The following is a 21,262-nucleotide window of genomic DNA, read 5'->3' on the forward strand; positions in this document are numbered from 1 at the left end:
ACTTAGCCTTCTCTTTGTCCCCAGTCACCCACTCCAGATTATTTTGTAAAGGGCCTACCTGCTCAGACTTGACCTTTTTACTATTAATATATTTGAAGACTTTTTTGGGGTTTGTCCTACTATCTTTTGCAATCTGTCTTTCATTTTGAATTTTTGCATTCTTCATTTCCTTTTTACATATTCTGTTATATTCTTTGTAACATTTAAATGACACTAGCGTTCCTTCATTTTTATATTTTATAAAAGCTCTTTTTTATAGTTTATAGCTTTTTTAACTTTGGCCGTGAGCCATATCGGTTTTAGACTTTTAAACTTATTGCCCATGGGAATATAATTTGTCATGAGATCGCAAACAGTCTTTTTGAAGAATTCCCATTTCTGTTCTGTGTCCATTGATGCCAATATTCTCTCCCAGTCTAGGTCCTGGAGAGCAGCCCTCATCCTGGGAAAATTTGCTCTCTTGAATCTAAGTGTTTTTATCTTTCCCGTATGTGATTTTTGCTTACAGCTAACATCAAATGAAATCATGTTATGGTCACTGCTACCCAGGTGTTCCTTTATCTGAACATTAGTAATACGTTCTGCATGGTTTGAGATTACCAGGTCCAACAGAGCATCATTCCTAGTTGGGGCCTCAATAAACTGGACCATAAAATTTTCCTGTAATAGATTTATACATTTTTGCCCTTTAACTGTCCCAGCAGTGCCATTACCCCAGTCAATTTCTGGGTAGTTAAAATCCCCCATTATTATCACTGTCCCAGCCCTTGCAGCCCTTTCCATCTGTGCAAGGAGCTGAGTCTCCACCTCCTCATTAACATTGGGTGGTCTATAAAAAACTACAATGATTAACTTTGAACTATGCACATCTGTATGCAGTTCCACCCATAATGCTTCAGACTCATCACACTCTCCGTCCACCAGGTCCTCTTTCTCACTCGCTTTGAGAACACTTCTCACATACAGACAGACACCTCTCCACCTCTCCACCTTTCCTTTATACTCTGTCTTTCCGAAAGAGTGCATAGCCAGGAATAATAGCCCAGTCATGTGAAGAATGAAGCCAAGTTTCAGCAATACCAATTACATTATAGCTCTCCTGATGCACCAGAGCTTCCAATTCACCTCTTTTGCTTGGCAGACTTCTGGCATTGGTGAACAAACATTTTAATGCATTAATATATTTTGACATACTATCCTCTTGGGTGTTCCAAGATAACAACTAGGACTTGCTACTATATTTACCTTGGGTTTATGTACTTTGGTTACCCTACCACTAATGCCCCTAATATTACCCTCTGGAATATGCTCCACGCTGACTATATCTATCTCTGGACCCTCCCCCCCCCCATTGCCTAGTTTAAAAACCCCTCTAACTTTTTGGCCATCCTTAATCCCAGCTGATCTGTACCCTCCTCATTTAGGTGCAGTCTGTCCCTTCTATAGTACCAGATATCGACTGAGAAGTCGTCCCAGTCCTGCAGGAATCCAAACCCCTCCTTACTACACCAGCTCTTGAGCCACTTGTTTTATTCCCTAATCTCTCTTCCTTTCTGGTGTGGCTCGATGTACCGGTAGCATTCCTGACAATACTACCTTGGAGGTTCTTTTCCTCAATTTAGCTCCCAAGTCCCTAAAATCATTTTTTAGGACACTCCATCTGCCTCTGACTTTGTCATTGGTGCCAACGTGCACCGTGACAGCTGGGTCTTCCCCAGCCCCTCCCAGTAATCTGTCCACCAGATCCGTGATGTGCCGAATCCGAGCGCCCGGCAGACAACATACAGTTCGGCACTTCAGGTTGTTGTTACAGATTGGCCTCTTTGTCTTCCTAAGAATTGAGTCCCCTACCACCAGAATCTGTCTTTTCTTTCCCTTCGCTCCCCCCTCACTCTCACTGGAGGAGTTCTTACCCTGGCAGCTAGGAGAATCCCTCAGCTCCAGCAGTGCTGGTCCCTGACTGGGATCACCAATGTCACTCAGTGGAGCTTACTTATTGGGATGCTTCAATCCTGGATCGGCCTCCCTGGCACTTGCCCCTCTACCCTTCCTGACTGTCACCCATCTACTCTCTGCTAGTGCCTGCACCTCTTTGTCTCCACCCACCTCTGTACTGGCCCCCGCCGGCACATGCCGTGTACATTCCTGGCTCTCATTTAGGGTGGAGGGTCCTCTCAGTGCTGAGAGTTGCTTCCCCAGATTCAGAACCTGGGCTTCCAGGGAAACAATGTGCTTACATTTTGCACAGTAGTATTCGCCCTCGATCAGATGATCAAGGAACGCATACATGCGGCAAGATGTACACCGAGTCGCCTCTCCACACCCGCCAGTCATCGTACCTATCAATTTAATGAGGATTAGAGATTATACCCAGTCCAAATTACCTAACAACTAGCTTCCTGACACTAATACTCAACAAGACAGTACACAGGTACTCACAGACCAGCGTGCACCCACAATACACAAGTACTAACGATACACACACACACACTACTCAGACAACACTCAGGTACTCACACTACACAGCTACTATGACCCCTGTTATAACCTCCTATTTTAAACTCTGGTTTTTAACTCACCTGTCACGTACCTAGTGGTGAGCCCGGAATGCAGAAGGAGACCTCTCTTGCGTCCCGACTCACGGCCCCTGATGATGGTGACAGGAGGCACGGGAGTCAGAGGTAGCACGAGTGCCTGGCAGGATCAACAGCCGGTGGATGGATCTGGCTGACTTCAGGAACTGTAGTTGGACAAGCAGGCCCCAGTGACAGCAGACAGTAGACAGCAGGAGACCAACAGGAACAGGTGGATCACTCAGGGGCAGGCACACAGAAGAGTCAGGCAAGCCGGGTCAAACCAGACAGTCAGTACAGGAACAGATGCAGCGGGCAGAGGCAGGAACGTGGAACAAGCCGGGTCGGGCAGAAGGCAGGGAAGGTCGCAGGTCAGGCCGGGTCGATACACAAACAGATCAGATTCAGGTAATAGTCTCAGGAACGCTGTAGATCAAGCAGCAAGATCAGAAGGGAGAACTGAGTTTAAATAGCCCGCCTGGCGCCGGTAACCCAATTTCTTTGAAGGGCAAGCGAGTCGGAGATTAACTGTAGACAGCCAAACCTGGTCTCCAGGTTTTAGAATCAGTTCCCCCCGTCTGTTTTTATCAAAAGTAAAAAAAAATCTCTTTGTTTAGCGCTTGTGCTCTGGTCATGGTTTCCTGCAACAGTTTATTGTTGATACTGAAAAAATCCACAGTCTTGAGAACGGCTGGCACAGAACATTCAGGAACAGAGTTAGGTAGAAATGATGGGTGGAAACCATAATTGGCAAAAAACGGGGTCTGCTTGATGGTAGAATGGATGGAATTATTATAAGCGAACTCGGCCAGTGGCAACAGAGAGAACCAGTCGTCCTGAGAAAAGGAGGAAAAGCAGAGTAGATACTGCTCAAGAGTCTGGTTAGTTCTCTCTGTCTGCCCATTTGTCTGAGGGTGGTATGCAGAAGAAAAAGATAGCTCGATGCCAAGGGAACTGCATAGTGCTCTCCAGAAATGAGAGGTAAACTGCACCCCCCTATCTGATATGATCTTGGCTGGAACTCCATGAAGTCTGATGACTTCCCTGATAAAAACTTGTGCAGTTTCCGGTGCTGATGGTGTTCCTTTCAGGGGGATGAAGTGTGCCATCTTGGACAGCCGATCCACTACCACAAAGATGGCCGTATGGCCTTCTGAAGGGGGAAGTTCAACAATAAAGTCCATGGAGATTAACTTCCAGGGTCTCTCTGGAGCAGGTAGAGGTTTGAGCAGGCCCCAAGCCCTGGCCTTATTACCCTTGCTGCGATTACAGATGGTACAAGACTCCACATATCTTTTGCAGTCCTTTGCAACTTGCGGCCACCAGAACGTGCGTTGCACGAGGTCAGACGTCTTTGAGACACCGAAGTGGCCGGCTAGTACATGGTCATGGCAGAGCCCGAGTATGGTGGCCCGAAGGTTTTCTGGAATGAAGATTTTGTCCTCAAGCCAGAACACACCGTCTTTCGCAAGCAGCCTTGCTCCTGCAGGAGGGGGGTCTTCACTGGAAGCTTGCTTAATCCGGCTTAACAGATCTTCCTGGAGAAGGAGAAAGTTTTCTGCCGACAGAATAGTATCCGGAGAGGTAGGTACTTTGGGATCATTGAACATGCGGGACAATGCGTCCGGTTTGGTATTTTTTGAACCCGGTCTGTAGGTGACATGGAAGGCAAACCTGGAAAAGAACAGCGCCCACCTGGCTTGACGCGGCTTCAACCTTCTAGCAGATTTCAGGTACTCCAGGTTTTTGTGATCCGTATAGATCAGGATCGGGTGAGCTGCTCCTTCCAGAAGGTACCACCACTCCTCCAAAGCCGCCTTTATTGCTAATAGTTCCCTGTCTCCCACATCATAATTTCTTTCAGGAGCAGAAAGCTTGCGTGAAAAGAAGCCAACAGGGAACAGAAGAGACTTGGGGCCTTGTCGTTGTGAGAGTACTGCCCCAACGGCGACTTCAGATGCATCAACCTCCAGAACAAACGGGAGAGCCGGGTCAGGGTGTTTCAGTACGGAAGCGGAGGTAAAAAGTCTCTTAAGGGTGTCAAAAGCAGTTTGAGCTTCGGGAGTCCAATGAAATCGAACTCCCTGTTTGGTCAGCTGGGTAATAGGTGAGATGATGGCTGAGAATCCTTTAATACATTTCCGATAAAAGTTCGAAAAGCCCACAAACCGCTGAACACCCTTTTTATCCACAGGAGCAGGCCACTCAAGGATAGCGGAAATTTTTTGAGGGTCCGTTTTAATGCCCTCAACAGAAATGATTAGTCCCAGAAAATGTATACTCTGTTGTTCAAATTCACACTTCTCTGGTTTTGCATAAAGGCCATGCTGACGGAGTCGCTCTAACACACACTTGACATGTTGACGATGGCTACTGATGGAGGCAGAAAAGATCAAAATGTCATCCAGATAGATGATGACGAATAGGTCCAGGAAGTCTCTGAAGATGTCATTTATAAAATGCTGGAAGGTGGCGGGGGCGCTGCAGAGCCCAAACGGCATAACTAGATATTCGAAATGTCCGAATCGGGTGTGAAAAGCGGTCTTCCATTCATCACCCTCTCTTATGCGGACCAGATTATAGGCCCCCCGTACGTAGGTCTAATTTAGTAAAAATGACTGCTGCCCCCAGTCTCTGGAAAAGTTCTGGCACCAAAGGAAGAGGGTATCGGTTTTTAATGGTCACCTTGTTTAGTTCCCGATAATCGACACATGGCCGAAGGGTATGGTCCTTTTTTTCCACAAAGAAAATGCCAGCTCCTGCAGGGGATGTGGAAGAGTGGATGAATCCTTTCTTAAGATTTTCGTCAATATAGTCCTTGAGTGCAGCCAGTTCCAGTTCAGTTAAAGGAAAAATTCTTCCAAATGGTACTTCGGCCCCAGGGAGGAGCTCGATAGGACAGTCATAGACCCGGTGAGGGGGAAGAGTCTCTGCACCTTTCTTGCTGAAGACATCCATGAAGTCATGGTATGCCTCTGGAACTAATTGGCGAGCTTCCGTATCCAGGCACATCAGAGCTGTGGGCTGGTTGGGAGTCTTTGGTAGACAATATTGGAAGCAATAGGGTGAAGGAAAGGTAACATCTCTGGTAGTCCAGTCAATGCAAGGGTTGTGGGCCTGGAGCCAGGGTATTCCCAGGATAACAGGAAACAAGGGTGAGGTGATGATGTCAAGACATAAAAGTTCATGGTGAAGATTGGATATGCTGGCAGAGATGGGGATGGTTTCCTGGGTGACAGGACCAGACCGGATGGCGGATCCATCGGCAAGATGTATCAGTAGTCCTTGGGTCTTGGAGCGTAGTGGTATGTGGTGTTTTGCTGCAAAAACAGAGTCCATGAAGCAGCTGCATGCTCCCGAGTCAACGATAGCGGGAACCTGGATGTTCTTTCCGGGGAGCTGCAACAAAACGGAAAGAGCAAGATGAGGGGAAGCATTGGTGATTGCAAGGACTTGATCAGCAGAAGGAGGAAGCCACTTACGGATCTTGGTTGGGCAGGACCTCACGTAGTGCCCAGGCTCTGGACGGACCAGCGGCTCTTTCTGACCTGCGTTCACGTAGGCGCCTGTCAATCTGTACGGATAGATTGATTAATTCATCTAGAGTCTGAGGAACCCCTACACGGGCGAGTTCATCTTTCAGGGGATCAGACAGACCCAACCGGAACTGGTAGCGGAGAGCAGCATCGTTCCAATTGGTGTCTGCAGTCCAACGCCTGAATTCTGCAACGTAGTCCTCTGCGACCCTGCTGTAATGCATGGAGAGCGGCTTCGGCTGTTGCTGAGAGCTGAGGGTCCTCCTAGATTCAGGCCATCGCATCAAAAAAGAAGGTCAAGTTGGAAAGTTCGTCAGCCTTTTGTTCAAGAAGGCGATGTGCCCATGTCTGGGGTTCGTTCTGGAGCAAGGAGATCACAAAGCCCACTTTGGTGGCTTCCAAAGAAAAAGTCCGTGGCTGAAGAGCAAAGTATAACTCGCAGGAGTTGCGAAAGGCCCTGAATTTGCTGCGTTCACCAGAAAATCTTTCAGGCGTGGGCACTCGAGGTTCAGGGGGTAACATCACCACTGCTGGTGGAGCAGGCATGCTGGCAGAGGCGGATGGTGACCCCTGGATAGTAGCTGGCGGGGAGAGGGCTTGAACACGTTCCTCCAAACGGGAATAGCTTTCTTGAAGGCCTTTAACTGCCTGGGTCAAACCCGCCAGATGCAAACACAGTTCATCCAAAGGAGAGGCTCCCTGCGCGGGCTCGGTCATGGCTGCTTGATACTGTCACGTACCTAGTGGTGAGCCCGGAATGCAGAAGGAGACCTCTCTTGCGTCCCGACTCACGGCCCCTGATGATGGTGACAGGAGGCACGGGAGTCAGAGGTAGCACGAGTGCCTGGCAGGATCAACAGCCGGTGGATGGATCTGGCTGACTTCAGGAACTGTAGCTGGACAAGCAGGCCCCAGTGACAGCAGACAGGAACCAGTAGACAGCAGGAGACCAACAGGAACAGGTGGATCACTCAGGGGCAGGCACACAGAAGAGTCAGGCAAGCCGGGTCAAACCAGACAGTCAGTACAGGAACAGATGCAGCGGGCAGAGGCAGGAACGTGGAACAAGCCGGGTCGGTAACGGATGAGCACGGATGGACCAGAGGATGAGACAGGTGCAGAGTCGTAGACAAGCCGGAGGTCAGAGGCAGGCAGAAGGCAGGGAAGGTCGCAGGTCAGGCCGGGTCGATACACAAACAGATCAGATTCAGGTAATAGTTTCAGGAACGCTGTAGATCAAGCAGCAAGATAAGAAGGGAGAACTGAGTTTAAATAGCCCGCCTGGCGCCGGTAACCGTGCGCGCACGCGAGCAACCGCGCGCAACCGCAAACGCGCGCAACCGGGCGACCGCGAACACGCGCACCAGGCACCCGCAGGCGCACACAGACAGGTGACGGACCACTGTCCCCAGCCAGCCTTTCCTGACATCACCACTTTGACCAGTTCCACTTAGAGTTTCCACAGACTCAAGATGAGCAGGCTCACGAGTTCTACACAAAGTTATATAGACCTCAAGCACCTGTGCCCAATTAACCACTCCCCTTAATTAGTAGGCTGAAGGAAGTAAAGAAAAAAAACTATTTAAAAAGTGTCAGAAAAGGGTATTAAAAATCTACAAGGAAAATCCCCAAAAGAACCTAAAAATGCAACCCAGCAGTCACCAGCAGTCAAAAAGCAATACTTATTCACACTCCACTCAAGGCTCCACTGTTCAGCTTACAACCAGCAGTTTGGCCAATTGTTTACCAAAGAAATGTAGCAGTATAAATGTTGCCCTAAATTTATGAACAAAACTACTTATGTGCAAAAATGTTTACTAGAAACTAGGAAATACGCCTTTAAATAAAAAAAAAAATTGTTTTTTCTCTTATATTGCAAAAAAAAAAAAAACCCAGTGATGATTAAATGGCACCAAAAGAAAGCTCTCTCTGTTTTAAAAAAAAAAGATAAAAAGTTTGTTTGGGTACAGCATTGCATGACTAAGTGTCATTAAAAGTGTGAGAGAGCTGAAACTGAAATTGGCCTGGGCAGGAAGGGGGTAAAAGTGCCCTGTATTAAAGTGGTTAATTGGCTTTTTAGAAAGAGGTCACCATTAAAAAGAAATCACCTTACTATCCAATACCAAATCAAATGTGCCTTGAAAATTTGAAACAATAGAAGATCGAAAACATTTTATTGTCCATATACTATTGAGCAAGTTATTTAGTGTCTAGGCTAGGACAGAACAATTTTATGAGATAAATCTTTTAGGGTTTATAAGACAAAGTGCAATTACTTCTACCAGTCATTCAGCATTGCCTACTTATTATACTATTCCAGGCTACCATCACTCTGCCAACTTTACTCTGTATGAAAAGTACTGAGGAATGTTGCATCTAACACCTTTTTATTATTTTAGTTAATACCAGTGATAGTGAAGATCTATCTGGTGGTGAAAGCCTTGCAAAGGTTCAATCCTCAAAAGCATTTCTTGAAGTAGCATCAAGGAAAACATCATCTGGAATATCTCCTCCAGGAAAATGTGTGGAAAACAAAGACAGAGAAACATCTCAAAAGGAATACAGTGATCATTTACCTAAAGTATACAAATGGAGTTTTCAGTTATGTGAGTTTTTTTCCTTAATTTTCTGTTTACTTTTATTTGGTTTATGTCAAGTCGTTTGAGATGTTTTGAGTTCTTGGCTAAGCATTGTAGCATTTACTGTTTTCACAGGCAGATAACCTAAACTCATTTGAAAATAACTGGTAAAGATTTTTCAGAAGTGCACAGTGGTAATGGGAGCAGAAGTGCTCATTGGTGCATAAAGTCTATACTAGCAAAAGTATACCCATTCGTTGAACATGATAAGTACAGTGAGCATGACAGTGCACGGTTGGTGCAGTAACATCATATATAAAAATCCCTATCAGTGCAATGGTGGCAAGTGCAGAAGGGTGCAATTGCAAAGTGGCAGTGGGTGCAAAGGGGCAGTGTCACAACTGCAATGTCAGGAGTCCCTCCTAAGCAGATAATGATCAGGTTTCCACTGCAATGGGTTTGTAGGCATATTACTGGGATTTTGGTATTTAAGACTTTTGGCCAGAAACGTATGATTAATATAAATGATAAGAAACCTATAATTCAATGCATAGCCTTTACCTCTGGCCAGCTGAGTCATAAGAGACAAAAATTTTAAGTAATGGATAACCCACCCCCCTTTTCTCTAAAAGTTTTGGCTCACAGCAGCCATATTGTCAGTGTGTGATTGGAGTTTAGGTAAAGACTGGCAAGTTTGTGTAGGGAGAAATACTTTTTTTCTCCTCATGGAAATACCTGGATTCCTGTGCCTGTTAGCGCTACAAATGGCCAGAGTTGAGTAACAAGATTGCCTCCCCCCCTTCCCCTATTGACTTTGTTGAGTTTCATCGCAAAGTTTGCACACTTTGAACTACTAGCAATAATCGCGAACCAAACCCAGCAGATTCACTTATCCCTATAGCTGAGCCTTCAACCTTCAATCTATCATTCCCCCACCTGTCACTCTCCCTATGACCTCCACAGGCCACAGAGCTGGGCTATTCTAATGCACGGCGTCCCTATGATAATCTTGCATTATGCTCTGTCACTATAGGCTGACAGGAGATGTGATAGCAGAGTCACTCACTACTCCTGTCAGCGAGGAGAAGCGCAGCAGTGTCGCCCAGGCTTGAAAAATGCAGCCAGGCAGGGAAAGGCAGCCACTATTTTTGTAGTGTGTCTTTGGAAATGTTTGATCATTCTTCCAGAAGTGCATTTGTGAGGTCAGGCACTGATATTGGACAAGAAGGTCTGGCTCACAGTCTCTGCTCTAATTCATCCCAAAGGTATTCTATCGAGTTGAAGTTAGGACTCTGTGCAGGCCAGTCAAGTTCCTCCACCCCAAACTTAATCATCCATGCTGAGCCTTCAACCTTCAATCTATCATTCCCCCACCTGTCACTCTCCCTATGACCTCCACAGGCCACAGAGCCGGGCTATCCTAATGCACGGCGTCCCTATGATAATCTTGCATTATGCTCTGTCACTATAGGCTGACAGGAGATGTGATAGCAGAGTCACTCACTACTCCTGTCAGCGAGGAGAAGCGCAGCAGTGTCGCCCAGGCTTGAAAAATGCAGCCAGGCAGGGAAAGGCAGCCACTATTTTTGTAGTGTGTCTTTGGAAATGTTTGATCATTCTTCCAGAAGTGCATTTGTGAGGTCAGGCACTGATATTGGACAAGAAGGTCTGGCTCACAGTCTCTGCTCTAATTCATCCCAAAGGTATTCTATCGAGTTGAAGTTAGGACTCTGTGCAGGCCAGTCAAGTTCCTCCACCCCAAACTTAATCATCCATGTCTTTATGGTCCTTGATTTGTGCACTTGTGCGCAGTCATGTTGGAACAGAAAGGGGCCATTCCCAATCTGTTCCCACAAAGTTGGTAGCATGAAATTTTCCAAAATGCCTTGGTACGCTCAAGCCTTAAGAGTTCCCTTCACCTGTAACCAAGGGGCCTAGCTCAACCCCTGAAAAACAACCCCACACCATAATCCCCTCTCCACCAAATGATTGTACTAGTGGATGAAGCAAGGTCCATAAAGATATGAATGATTGAGTTTGGGGTGGAGGAACTTGACTGGCAAAAGTTTGTAGAAAACATCATTTTTAAATGAGCAGTGATTTACTGATGCTTAAAGTGAAAACATAAAAATGAAAAATTCCTGTAATATAGTGCCTGGGGGTCCTCTTAGTGTGCCTGTAAAGTGGCACTCCTTCCTGTGTATAGAACCTGCTGCAGCAATAATAACATACATAAAGCCAAAGAAATTACATTTTATCTGAAAACTTTCTTTATTTTGTTAACAACGGCTTGGGGAGCTAGGCTGTATGATGAGACCACAATTTAGTGCACTTCAAACAAGAGTAGAGATTTTTTTGGATAAACACTGGTGTCTCTCAAAGACTTTGGATAGAAGTAACAGGTGTTGAAAATTGGGCTTTGGGTGCCGGTTGTGCCTTCACACCGTAACCCTATAGGGGTACTCTTGGTAAAAAGCAAGAATTGGCCTTGCTGCCAAAAATGTAAGTTATATGCACCCATAAAACAGGTGCTGAAAAAATTGAGTGTTAATTTTGTCCACACACCAAAAAAGTTCTTCCTGATAAAATCACCCACAAACCTAGGTAGCCTAGACCAGATCCAGATCCAGAAAGCATTTAATCAGTAACATTGGCACCAGGAGCTTTATAGCTTCTGCTAATCCAGGACAGATTTATTTTGATATATGCCAGCCAGTCCACAGAGTCCATGGACAGACGCGCTCGCTTATCTGTCACAAAACCTCTGGCAGCAGAGTTCCTGTTCGGAAAGCACGCTGGATGCAGGGCAGCCTAGCAGCTCAATTGCATACTGGGAAAGTTCTGGGCAGTGGCCTCATGACCCAGAAACCCAGTGGATAGCCTACTGGAAAGCGCTCTATTTTTTCCCCTAGATATTCTCCCACCATATGATGCAGATGCTGCCGATGGGATGTGGAAGCTGAAAGTCCTGGGCACGGAGGACTAACTAAATACATTTTTGAAAAGCATCACTGAAGCAGCCCCCTTCTCCATCGCACCTCTCCTGACCAACAGAGGCCTCAAAACTATGTTTTCCACTGCAGGACTGTAACCTACCAGAGTCTGGAAAGGTTTTACATAAACTCCTCTTTAAGGTCTACTCTGAAGATTTCATCTTCTGCTCCCTCTGTAGGGACAGGACGAGTTCCAAAACTTTCCCCTTGCAATGGTGGTCAAGGAGGGTTACCAACCAATAGTGATCCTTCTCTTTGACCCCACGTATTCTCGGGTCCTTTTGTAGGCTTTGAATGAGGGAGCCCTTGCACCGCAAGCTTATGGAGGCATAAGAAGCAGACTCCTCAGGTCACTGAGGATTACAGTATCTAGAACTGCCTCCTTCCAGCCATGTAATCTAGTCCCAAGGGTTCTGGGGATGGAAAAGCATCTGTTAAAGGTTGACATATGTCTTCCCCTGTTTCAATGTGAAAGTGGAAAAATACTGCGCTAAAACCAAAAATGATAAAAAAGTTGTTAACACTCAAACGCCAAAGATTACATACAGCAAAATAGTGTAGCACTAATTCATCCAAAAAAAAACTGTTACTATACTCAGTGACTAGGGATGAGCCGAACACCCCCCCCCCGGTTCGGTTCGCACCAGAACTTTCGAACGCAAATTCGTAAGAACTTTAGAACCCCATTGAAGTCTATGGGACTCGAACGTTCCAAATAAAAAGTGCTAATTTTAATGGCTAATATGCAAGATACTGTCCTAAAAAGGGTTTGGGGACCTGGCTCCTGCCCCAGGGGACATGGGTCAATGCCTAAAATGTTTTTAAAAATGGCAGTTTTGTTTGGAGCACTGATTTTAATGATGACTAAAGTGAAAAAAAAGTGAAAATATCACGGCTGGGGGGTGTCTATAGTAAGCCTGTGAAGTGCCACATGTTTCCCGTGTTTAGAACAGTCCCTGCACAAAATGACATTTAATGGAAAAAAAGTCATTTCAAACTGCTTGCGTTTTTAATGTAATATCTGGTTCCGGCAATATGGATGAAAATCATTGAGAAAAATGGCATGGGTAGCCCCCCTGCCCATTACCAGCCCCTTTGGGTCTTGTACGGATATTAAGGGGAACCTCGTACCCATATTAAAAAAAGGAAAGACGTGGGGCCCCCAGGCCCTATATACTCAGAACGGCAGTATACAGGCAGTTCAAACAAGACAGGGACTGTGTAGATTTGTTGTGTTAAGTAGAATCTGTTTGTAATTTTGAACTGGTACATTTTTAAAGTGTAGCTCAAGTCATAAAATCTATTTTTAAGCTTTTTGCAAAACATAGGGAAGGGTTATCACCCCTGTATAATTTGTTTTGCCGTCTGTCTTTTTTCATCTCACTTCCTGTTGTCTCCTTCCGTTTGCAAGTAGGAGACGTTTGTAAGTTGGATGTTTGAAAGTAGGGGCCTGCCCTATATGCTCTGCAGAAATGGCGGAACAAGGTGTTGGTGTTGCCACAACATTTTAAGCCCTCAAAGTGACTCTTGGTGGGCCCTGGAGCACCCTGCTGTGAACGATTATATCAAGAATTGTAATTACATGCCATTGTTGAACAGTGGTAGAAAAATTGACCTTTGGTGGTTGTGGTGCTGGTGCTGGTGCCACAACACTATAAGTCCTCACAGTTACTCTGGGTAGGCACAGGAACGGGCCCTGCTGTGAAATATTATATCCAGAATTGTAATTACATGCCCCTGTTAAACAGGGGCTGAAAAATTGGGATGCTGGCACTGGTGCTGGTGCTACGACCCTGCAAGCTCTCCCATATACTCTAGTTGTAGTGCAGGAATGAGCCCTGCTGCAAAGCATTGCATCAAAAATTGTAATTAAACGCCCCTGTTAAACAGGGGCTGAAAAATTGGGCCTTAGGCACTGGTGCCACGACACTGCAACCTCTCCCATATACTCTAGTTGTGGTGCAGGAATGAGCCCTGCTGCAAAGCATTGCATCAAAAATTGTAATTAAACGCCCCTGTTAAACAGGGGCTGAAAAATTGGGCTGGTGGCATCACCCAGAACCAAAAATGTTCTTCCAACATATCAGCGGAGGAGGAAGAGGATAGACAATCAACATAACGGGACAGTCACTCAGCATCAGCATAGGCAGTCTTGAGGGGATGTGATATTTCAAAAAAAAAATTATTCGGTTACATCAGCTTCAGGTGCTTGGTAGCTGTGGGTGATCCAAGACTGATTCATCTTCATAAAGGTCAGTCGATCAACTGAGTGGGTGGACAGGCGCACCCTGTGATCGGTAACAAAGCCACCAGCAGCACTGAAGGTGCGTTCCGAAAGAACGCTGGATGCAGGACAGACCAGTAGCTCAATTGCATACTGTGCAAGCTCTGGCCAGTGATCCATCCTCAAGACCCAGTAAGCCAGAGGATTTTCGGTAGGAAAGGTGTCCAAGTATGACCTTGCCCCTAGGTATTCCTGCACCATGTAAATCAGACGCTGGCGATGGTTGCTGGAACCAATCATACCTTGGGGCTGCGGACTAAAAAATTGTCTGAACGCATCGGTCAGACGGCCACCTTCTCCACTGCTCCTTCTGACCGATGCCTCAGCAACACATTGTCCAGGACCAGGAGTTTGTAACCTCCCAGTCTCTGGGAACGCGTTGCACAGACCTTTCTGCAAGGCCTCCCGGAGATGTCTCATCCTCTGCTTCCTCTGTGACGGCAAGATAAGGTCGGCAACCTTACCCTTGTGCCGTGGATCAAGGAGTGGCCAGCCAGTAATGGTCCCTCTCCTTGATCCGAAGAATACGAATCCTTCCACAGGTTTTGCAGGTTCAGGGAGGCCATGCAGCGTAGGTTAGCTGAGACATTCGGTCCGGAGTCCTCTGGGTCACTAAGGACAACATGATCCGCAGCAACCTCCTCCCAGCCACGTACAAGTCCACGGGTTTCTTGGGACTGTAAATCATCCCTACAAGACTGCTGCTGCTGCTGAGTGCCAGCCTCCACCTCCATGCTGACACAATCATCCTCCTCCTCCTCCTCCTCGTCCTCTTCCTGTGTGATGGGTGGGATAGCAGAAACACTGTCTGGATAAAGGGGGCCTTGAGAGGCAAGGAAGTCCTCCTCTTCCTGCCTCTGTTCTGCCTCAAGTGCCCTGTCCATTATTCCACGCAGCGCATGCTCCAACAGGTGGACAAGAGGTACAGTGTCACTGATGCATGCACTGTCACTGCTCACCATCCTTGTGGCCTCCTCAAATGGTGACAGGACAGTGCATGCATCCCTGATCATACCCCACTGGCGTGGTGAGAAAAAACCGAGCTCCCCTGACCCTGTCCTGGTGCCGAAGTTGCACAGGTACTCATTGATGGCCCTCTACTGCGTGTGCAGCCACTGCAGCATGGTCAACGTTGAGTTCCACCTGGTGGGCATATCACATATAAGGCGGTTCTTGGGCAGGTTCAACTCATTTTGGAGCTCAGCCAGCCGAGCACAGGCAAATGCACACAGACTTTCCTGGCCTGCTTCAGGACATCCTGTAAGCCTGGGTACCTGCCCAAGAACCGCTGCACCACCAGGTTAATGACGTGAGCCACACAGGGCACATGGGTCAGTTGTCCCTGTCGGAGGGCAGAGAGGAGGTTGGTGCCATTGTCGCAAACCACCATTCCTGGCTTAAGCTGGCGTGGCGTCAACCACCTCTCGGCCTGCCCCTGCAGAGCTGACAAAATATCTGCCCCAGTGTGGCTCCTGTCCCCCAAACAAACCAGCGCAAGCATGGCATGTCATCGTTTTGCCTGCGTACTTGCGTAGCCCCTGGAACGCCTACGGAGCACCGCGGTTCTAAGGACAGAGCACTGGAAGAGGCCATAGAGGAAGAAGAAGAGGAGGGGTGGAGGAGAGAGGTGTGTCACAACCAATAGTAGCATTTTGAAGGCGTGGTGGCGGAACAACCTCCAACACTACTGCACCTTGTCCTGCATCCTTCCCAGCTGCCAGAAGAGTGACCCAATGGGCCGTGAAAGACAGGTAACGTCCCTGTCCATGTCTGCTGGACCACGAGTCAGCGGTAATATGCACCTTACCGGTGACTGCCCTGTCCATCGAGGCCTTCCACATGCCGGTAGAGAGCCAGAATCGCCTTCCGTGAGAAAAAGTGGCGTTTGGGGACCTGCCACTGAGGAACCGCACATTGTACAAACTCACGGAAGGGGGCCGAGTCTACCAACTGAAAAGGCAGCCGTTGAAGTGCTAGCAATTTAGCCAAGCTAGCATTCAACCGCTGGGCATGTGGATGGATGGGAGTGAACTTCTTTCGACGGTCCAGCAGCTGGGGCAGGGAAATCTGCCTGCTATACTCGGACGTGGGTGTACTGCTAGCAGAGTGCCCGGAAGCACTTGGCTGTGACACACCTAATTCTACACCTTCATTCCTCTCAGAGCAGGTTTCAGAGAGGACTGAAGGTCTAGTGTGGTTGGAGATCCCAGCTGATGAGGAGCAAGGACAGGTCCGCTTTGTTCTTTGGTGTGGGTCTTTGAGGTACGCTTGCCAACGAGCTGCATGGCAGGTCAACATATGTCTGGTCAAGCATGTGGTGCCCAAGCGGCTGATGTTTTGGCTACGCGAGATACGCTTGAGACATATGTTGCAAATAGCAGCGGTGCGATCTGATGCACTCGTCTCAAAAAAGGCCCACACCAAAGAACTTTTAGAATAACGAGCAGAAGCAGCGCCCTGCACAGGCGGAGCTCTGCGGTGTGATTCAGTCGGTGTGCTGCCCCTAAGCTGGCCCCCGGAGGGCATTCTGCCTCGTTGGACATGTGCCTCCTCCTCCTCCTCCTCTCTCCTACCAGGCACCCATGTGGAGTCAGTGCCCTCCTCATCCCCTCCCTCTTCACCTCTTCATCGCTGTAGCAAACCTGTATAGTATGCTGCAGCTTGTGGAACATGACTGCCAGATTGCTGTCCTTCTTGAGCATCTCCTCTCTCTGCGCTCACGCTACTGCCTTCCTCTAGCTGAGTATCATCATCAGAGCCTACAAAACACTGGGCATCCTCCTGGAGCATGTACCCAACACAGTGCTCAAAGAGTTCAGAAGACTTCTCAGGAGGACGTGGTGGGTCTAGGGAAGGAGTCACTGATGATGACATTGAGAGGAGGGAAGACGATGCGTTGGCAGCTGCTTTGCTAGTACCCTGAGCCTGGGTGAGAGAGGATGAGGAGGATGAAGAGGGCTTGGTCATCCACTCTACCACGTCTTCGGCATGATGCGGCTCAACATGTCCAGCTGCCGAAAAGAAGGACAAGTGTGTCCCATGCCCAATTGCTGATGATGACGATGCACCGTGTCCACGACCAGCACTGTTGTCTCTAGACACAGAGCCTGCTTGCCCTCGTTTATCGGCTCGCGCCTGTCTGCCTCTCCTTGTTGGCCTTCCAGACATGGTAATGGCCTGAAGGGAGATGGGAAACCAGCAATTGGGTAGTGTATATTGTGCTGGAGGCACACAACACCCACTAACTCCTGCAGATGGCTCAATTAGAGAAGAGCTATATAGGTGGATATAACGGTGTATACTGCGGTCAGGGCACGCAGACAGCATGCACAATCTCCTACAACTGACTGCAAGCTCTATTATAAAAGAGCAATATAGCTAGCTATGTAGGTGGATATAATGGTGTATACTGCGGTCAGGGCACGCAGACAGCACGCACAATCTCCTACAACTGACTGCAAGCTCTATTACAAAAGAGCAATATAGCTAGCTATGTAGGTGGATATAACGGAGTATACTGCGGTCAGGGCGCACAGACAGCACGCACAATCTCCTACAACTGACTGCAAGCTCTATTACAAAAGAGCAATATAGCTAGCTATGTAGGTGGATATAACGGTATATACTGCGGTCAGGGCATGCAGGCAGCACGCACAATCTCCTACAACTGACTGCAAGCTCTATTACAAAAGAGCAATACAGCTAGCTATATAGGTGGATATAACGATGTATACTGCGGTCAGGGCACGCAGACAGCATGCACAATCTCCTGCAAATGACTGCAAGCTCTATTACAAAAGAGCAATATAGCTAGCTATGTAGGTGGATATAATGGTGCATACTGCGGTCAGGGCACACAGACAACAGGCACAAACTCCTGCAGATTGCTAACAGCTCAATTACAGAAGAGCAAGAACGCAAAATTGGCCTGTGGCCAATCATGGCTCTCCTCGCTGCCGGCGCTGTGATTGGCCAAGCATGCGGGGTCACAGTGCATGCTTGGCCAATCATGAGCCAGCAATGCACTGCGATGGCTCAGTGCATTGTGGGCCGTGAGCGCCACACAAATTTGTCGCGAACGGCCCATAACGTTCGGTATTCGCCGAACGGGCGAACAGCCGTTGTTCGAGTCAAACGTATGTTCGACTCGAACACAAAGCTCATCCCTATCAGTGACAATAAAATCAAAAGTGACAACCGTGCAGGTGAAAACTAAAACTTTCAAAGTGAATAAATGTACATGCAGGGCCTTGTAGGATGTCACCCACAAAAAAAATATATAACCAAGAGTCCCACAGATTAAATAGTCCAATCAGGTGACTCAATAGCCAAGATGGTATAATCACACTAGATCTTGAATGGATTTCAAAAAGATGGAAATCATATGGAAAGATGAAACACTCTTACCAGATGTGTTGGATACAAATACCATATGGCAATGTATCATATGAGCTTGTAGCGCTATAACAACTAGCACAAGGGAAAACTGAACCAAGCAGGATCCAGGTAATCAGGACTGAAGCACAGCCATCAAAAAGGCAGCATCTATCCACACTAGTGATCTTGCGATGGAGCAAATACACAGGAATCCGATACGGTGCAGCCAAATAGTTCGATATGAATCCAATACAGCACAGGAAAAATGGAAAAGAACTCTGATGTGCAGGTCAAAAAAGACTAAAAACTTTATTCACATCTTGCATAAAAACAAATGTGACAAATAAATGTGATCACATAAAATATATAAAAAGCAATGTGGGAAGCACAAGATAAGCGTAACCCGATGCATTCCAACACAATAGGTCATCGACTGGGGAATATCTCAGACCCCCCACATTGCCAAAGTATTTATAGACTGAAAGAGTCATGAAAGATACTAAATGGACCCTCCCCCTGCAGGGCATGACCGGAAGTGAAGACAGTATCCTCCAGCTCTCCATCTAGATTAGAGAGTGGGGGTCAAATTAGCCCACACAAAACCTTCCATATGACTCTACATATAATAGATAATCAGTGTATTGAAGAAATAAATATATACAAAATATATGAATAAAATATGTGAATTCATATACACACTATCCAGTCGTGAACCATAGCCAATGAAACAAATTCTTCACCAAAAAATATATGACCTGGTAAAGAGCCAATCCAACAGGTCAGTAAGAATTGCTAATAAAAAAGCTGAAAGATGGCAGCTCATATATACAAGCCCCATATATATTTCAGCACATTAAACAAACATGGCCACCGGACGTAGTCAGCATTGCGTGGGCGTGTCCTAGGCGTGTAATAAGTGCCCTCACTCCACCACATGGAAGTGCGGCACCGCCGTAATGCCACAGGACAGCCCTGCTCGAGCGTGTATGCGTTCCTCCAATCAGAACGCAGGACGTGCAACGCATCATCACGGTGGCAGCGTCCAAGTCCCTGCGTCATTACGTCATCACAGCAGCGACATGCCCACATCCCGCGTCATAGTCACATGACCTCTGAAGACCAATAAAAATGAACAGAAATGCCCACAGAAGAAAAAATGTCAGCAAGGTGTATTTGGCCTCAAATAAAAAACATTCAGGATTGGACAATCAAACAGGATATCCAGTTCCACTAAGTAGCCACAAGATTAATAAAACCCAACAAATTGGGGACACGCAACGGAACCGAAAAAGGAAATAAAATGATAAAAAAAACTCTATATGCATCAAAAAACCTATACATTGTCAATGTACAGGAAAAACTTTGCTATTCAACCCCGGGGAAAATAAAATATTAAAATGAATAATAATAAAGGAAGTGCCACTCACGCAAAATTGATAAAACTATTAATGTCCCATTCGACATTCATACCATGGGGTAAGTAGCACTTCAATTGGTATATCCAGTACGTTTCAAGTCTTGAAACCCCACGTACACAAGAATTCCCAGGCCAATGAGGTACAAATTTATTTATGACCTGGAACTGAGTACCTGTCAGGTCCTTATTATGATGTTCCAAGTAATGGCGAGGGACACTGTGTTTGGTACACCCCTTTCTCATTTTGGATAGATGTTCGTTCACCCTAATTGCAAATGTTCTAATAGTACGCCCCACATACTGTAATTTGCATGGGCACATTATCAGGTATACTATACACCTGGTGGAGCAAGTCATAAAATGGTTCATTTCGTGGCTGCGCAAAGTCACCGCGGAAGTAAACATATTAGTCGAGCGTCTGCCCAGAGTGTTAAATAGGCAGACATTGCACTTCCTGCACGGAAAATACCCCTTGCATTGATGAAAAAAAGAAACAGTTTTGGGGGATCAATGGCATTGGGAGCAATATCACTGCGAACGGAGCAGGCACCTCGAAAAACAACGCCCGCCCGTTCGGGGAGAAACAGTCCCAAAACCCGATCACTACGTAACACTTTCCAGTGTCTAGCTACAATTTTCTTAATCTCTTTGATCTGAGTCGAAAAGGACATAAAAAAACAACCATTTAAATGTATTCTCCCTCAGAGGCTTAGGACGGTCTATTAGTAGAGAACGCCTCTCCACCCTAGACACGGCCTCTATGTCAGCATCCAGTGCTAGAGGTCTATATCCTTTCTCAAGAAATCTTTACCTCAGTATCTGACACTGTTGCTGAAAAACAGTATCATTGGTTAAATTTCTTCTAAGCCGGAGTTATTGCCCACGAGGGACCGATTTCAGCCACTGATCGTGGTGACCGCTACCGACAGGAATGGATACATTCCTGTCGGTAGGCTTAAAACAGGTCCTGAACTTGAGGCCACCCAGAGTGGCCATAATTTCAAGATCCAAGAAATGGATACTGGTATGGCTGGCCTCATAGTTTAAGACTATCCTACGATCATTGTAGTTTAGAGTGGCCATAAATCGATCTAAAAAACTTCTGTCTCCATGCCATAGGAGGGGGACGTCATCTATGTACCTGGCCAATTCAGGTTGCTTAAGGGCATAGACGGCGTCCTCCTCCCATTGAGCCATAAATAAATTGGCCAGACTGGGGGCATATTTAGTCCCCATAGCCACTCCCTTGATTTGGGAATAAAAAACACCCTGAAACCAAAAATAATTGTGCTCTGTAGTGAACGTCAATAACTCCATAATGAAGTTCCTTTGAATCAGGGATAGTGTTGAATTCGGAGACAGAAAAAGCTCAACCGCTCAACCACCTCAATTAAAGCCTTTTTGTACTTCATGGTGGGATCACCAGGGAGGTGCTGCGATCATCCAAGAGTCTCATCATTTCTTTGATGTAGTCCTTTTTATCAAGCACAACTTTACAGCCCC

At 46.8% G+C, this 21,262-nt stretch overlaps 1 protein-coding gene across 5 annotated transcripts in view; it reads left to right on the forward strand.

Annotated features, from left to right (window-relative positions):
• Nucleotides 1-21,262, forward strand: part of ARID4B (AT-rich interaction domain 4B) — a 2,504,499-nt gene that overhangs the window by 2,182,595 nt on the left and 300,642 nt on the right. For all 5 annotated transcript variants that reach the window (XM_077486552.1, XM_077486551.1, XM_077486548.1 and 2 more), the window contains one exon: nt 8,509-8,715. In XM_077486552.1, coding sequence (XP_077342678.1) covers nt 8,509-8,715 — 207 coding nt within the window. The remainder of the gene's footprint in view (nt 1-8,508; nt 8,716-21,262) is intronic.

The sequence above is a fragment of the Lithobates pipiens genome, unplaced genomic scaffold (assembly GCF_037356315.1).
Source record: "Lithobates pipiens isolate NorthernLeopardFrog02 unplaced genomic scaffold, aLitPip1_a1.2 Scaffold_18, whole genome shotgun sequence".
Taxonomy (NCBI): Eukaryota; Metazoa; Chordata; class Amphibia; order Anura; family Ranidae; genus Lithobates; species Lithobates pipiens.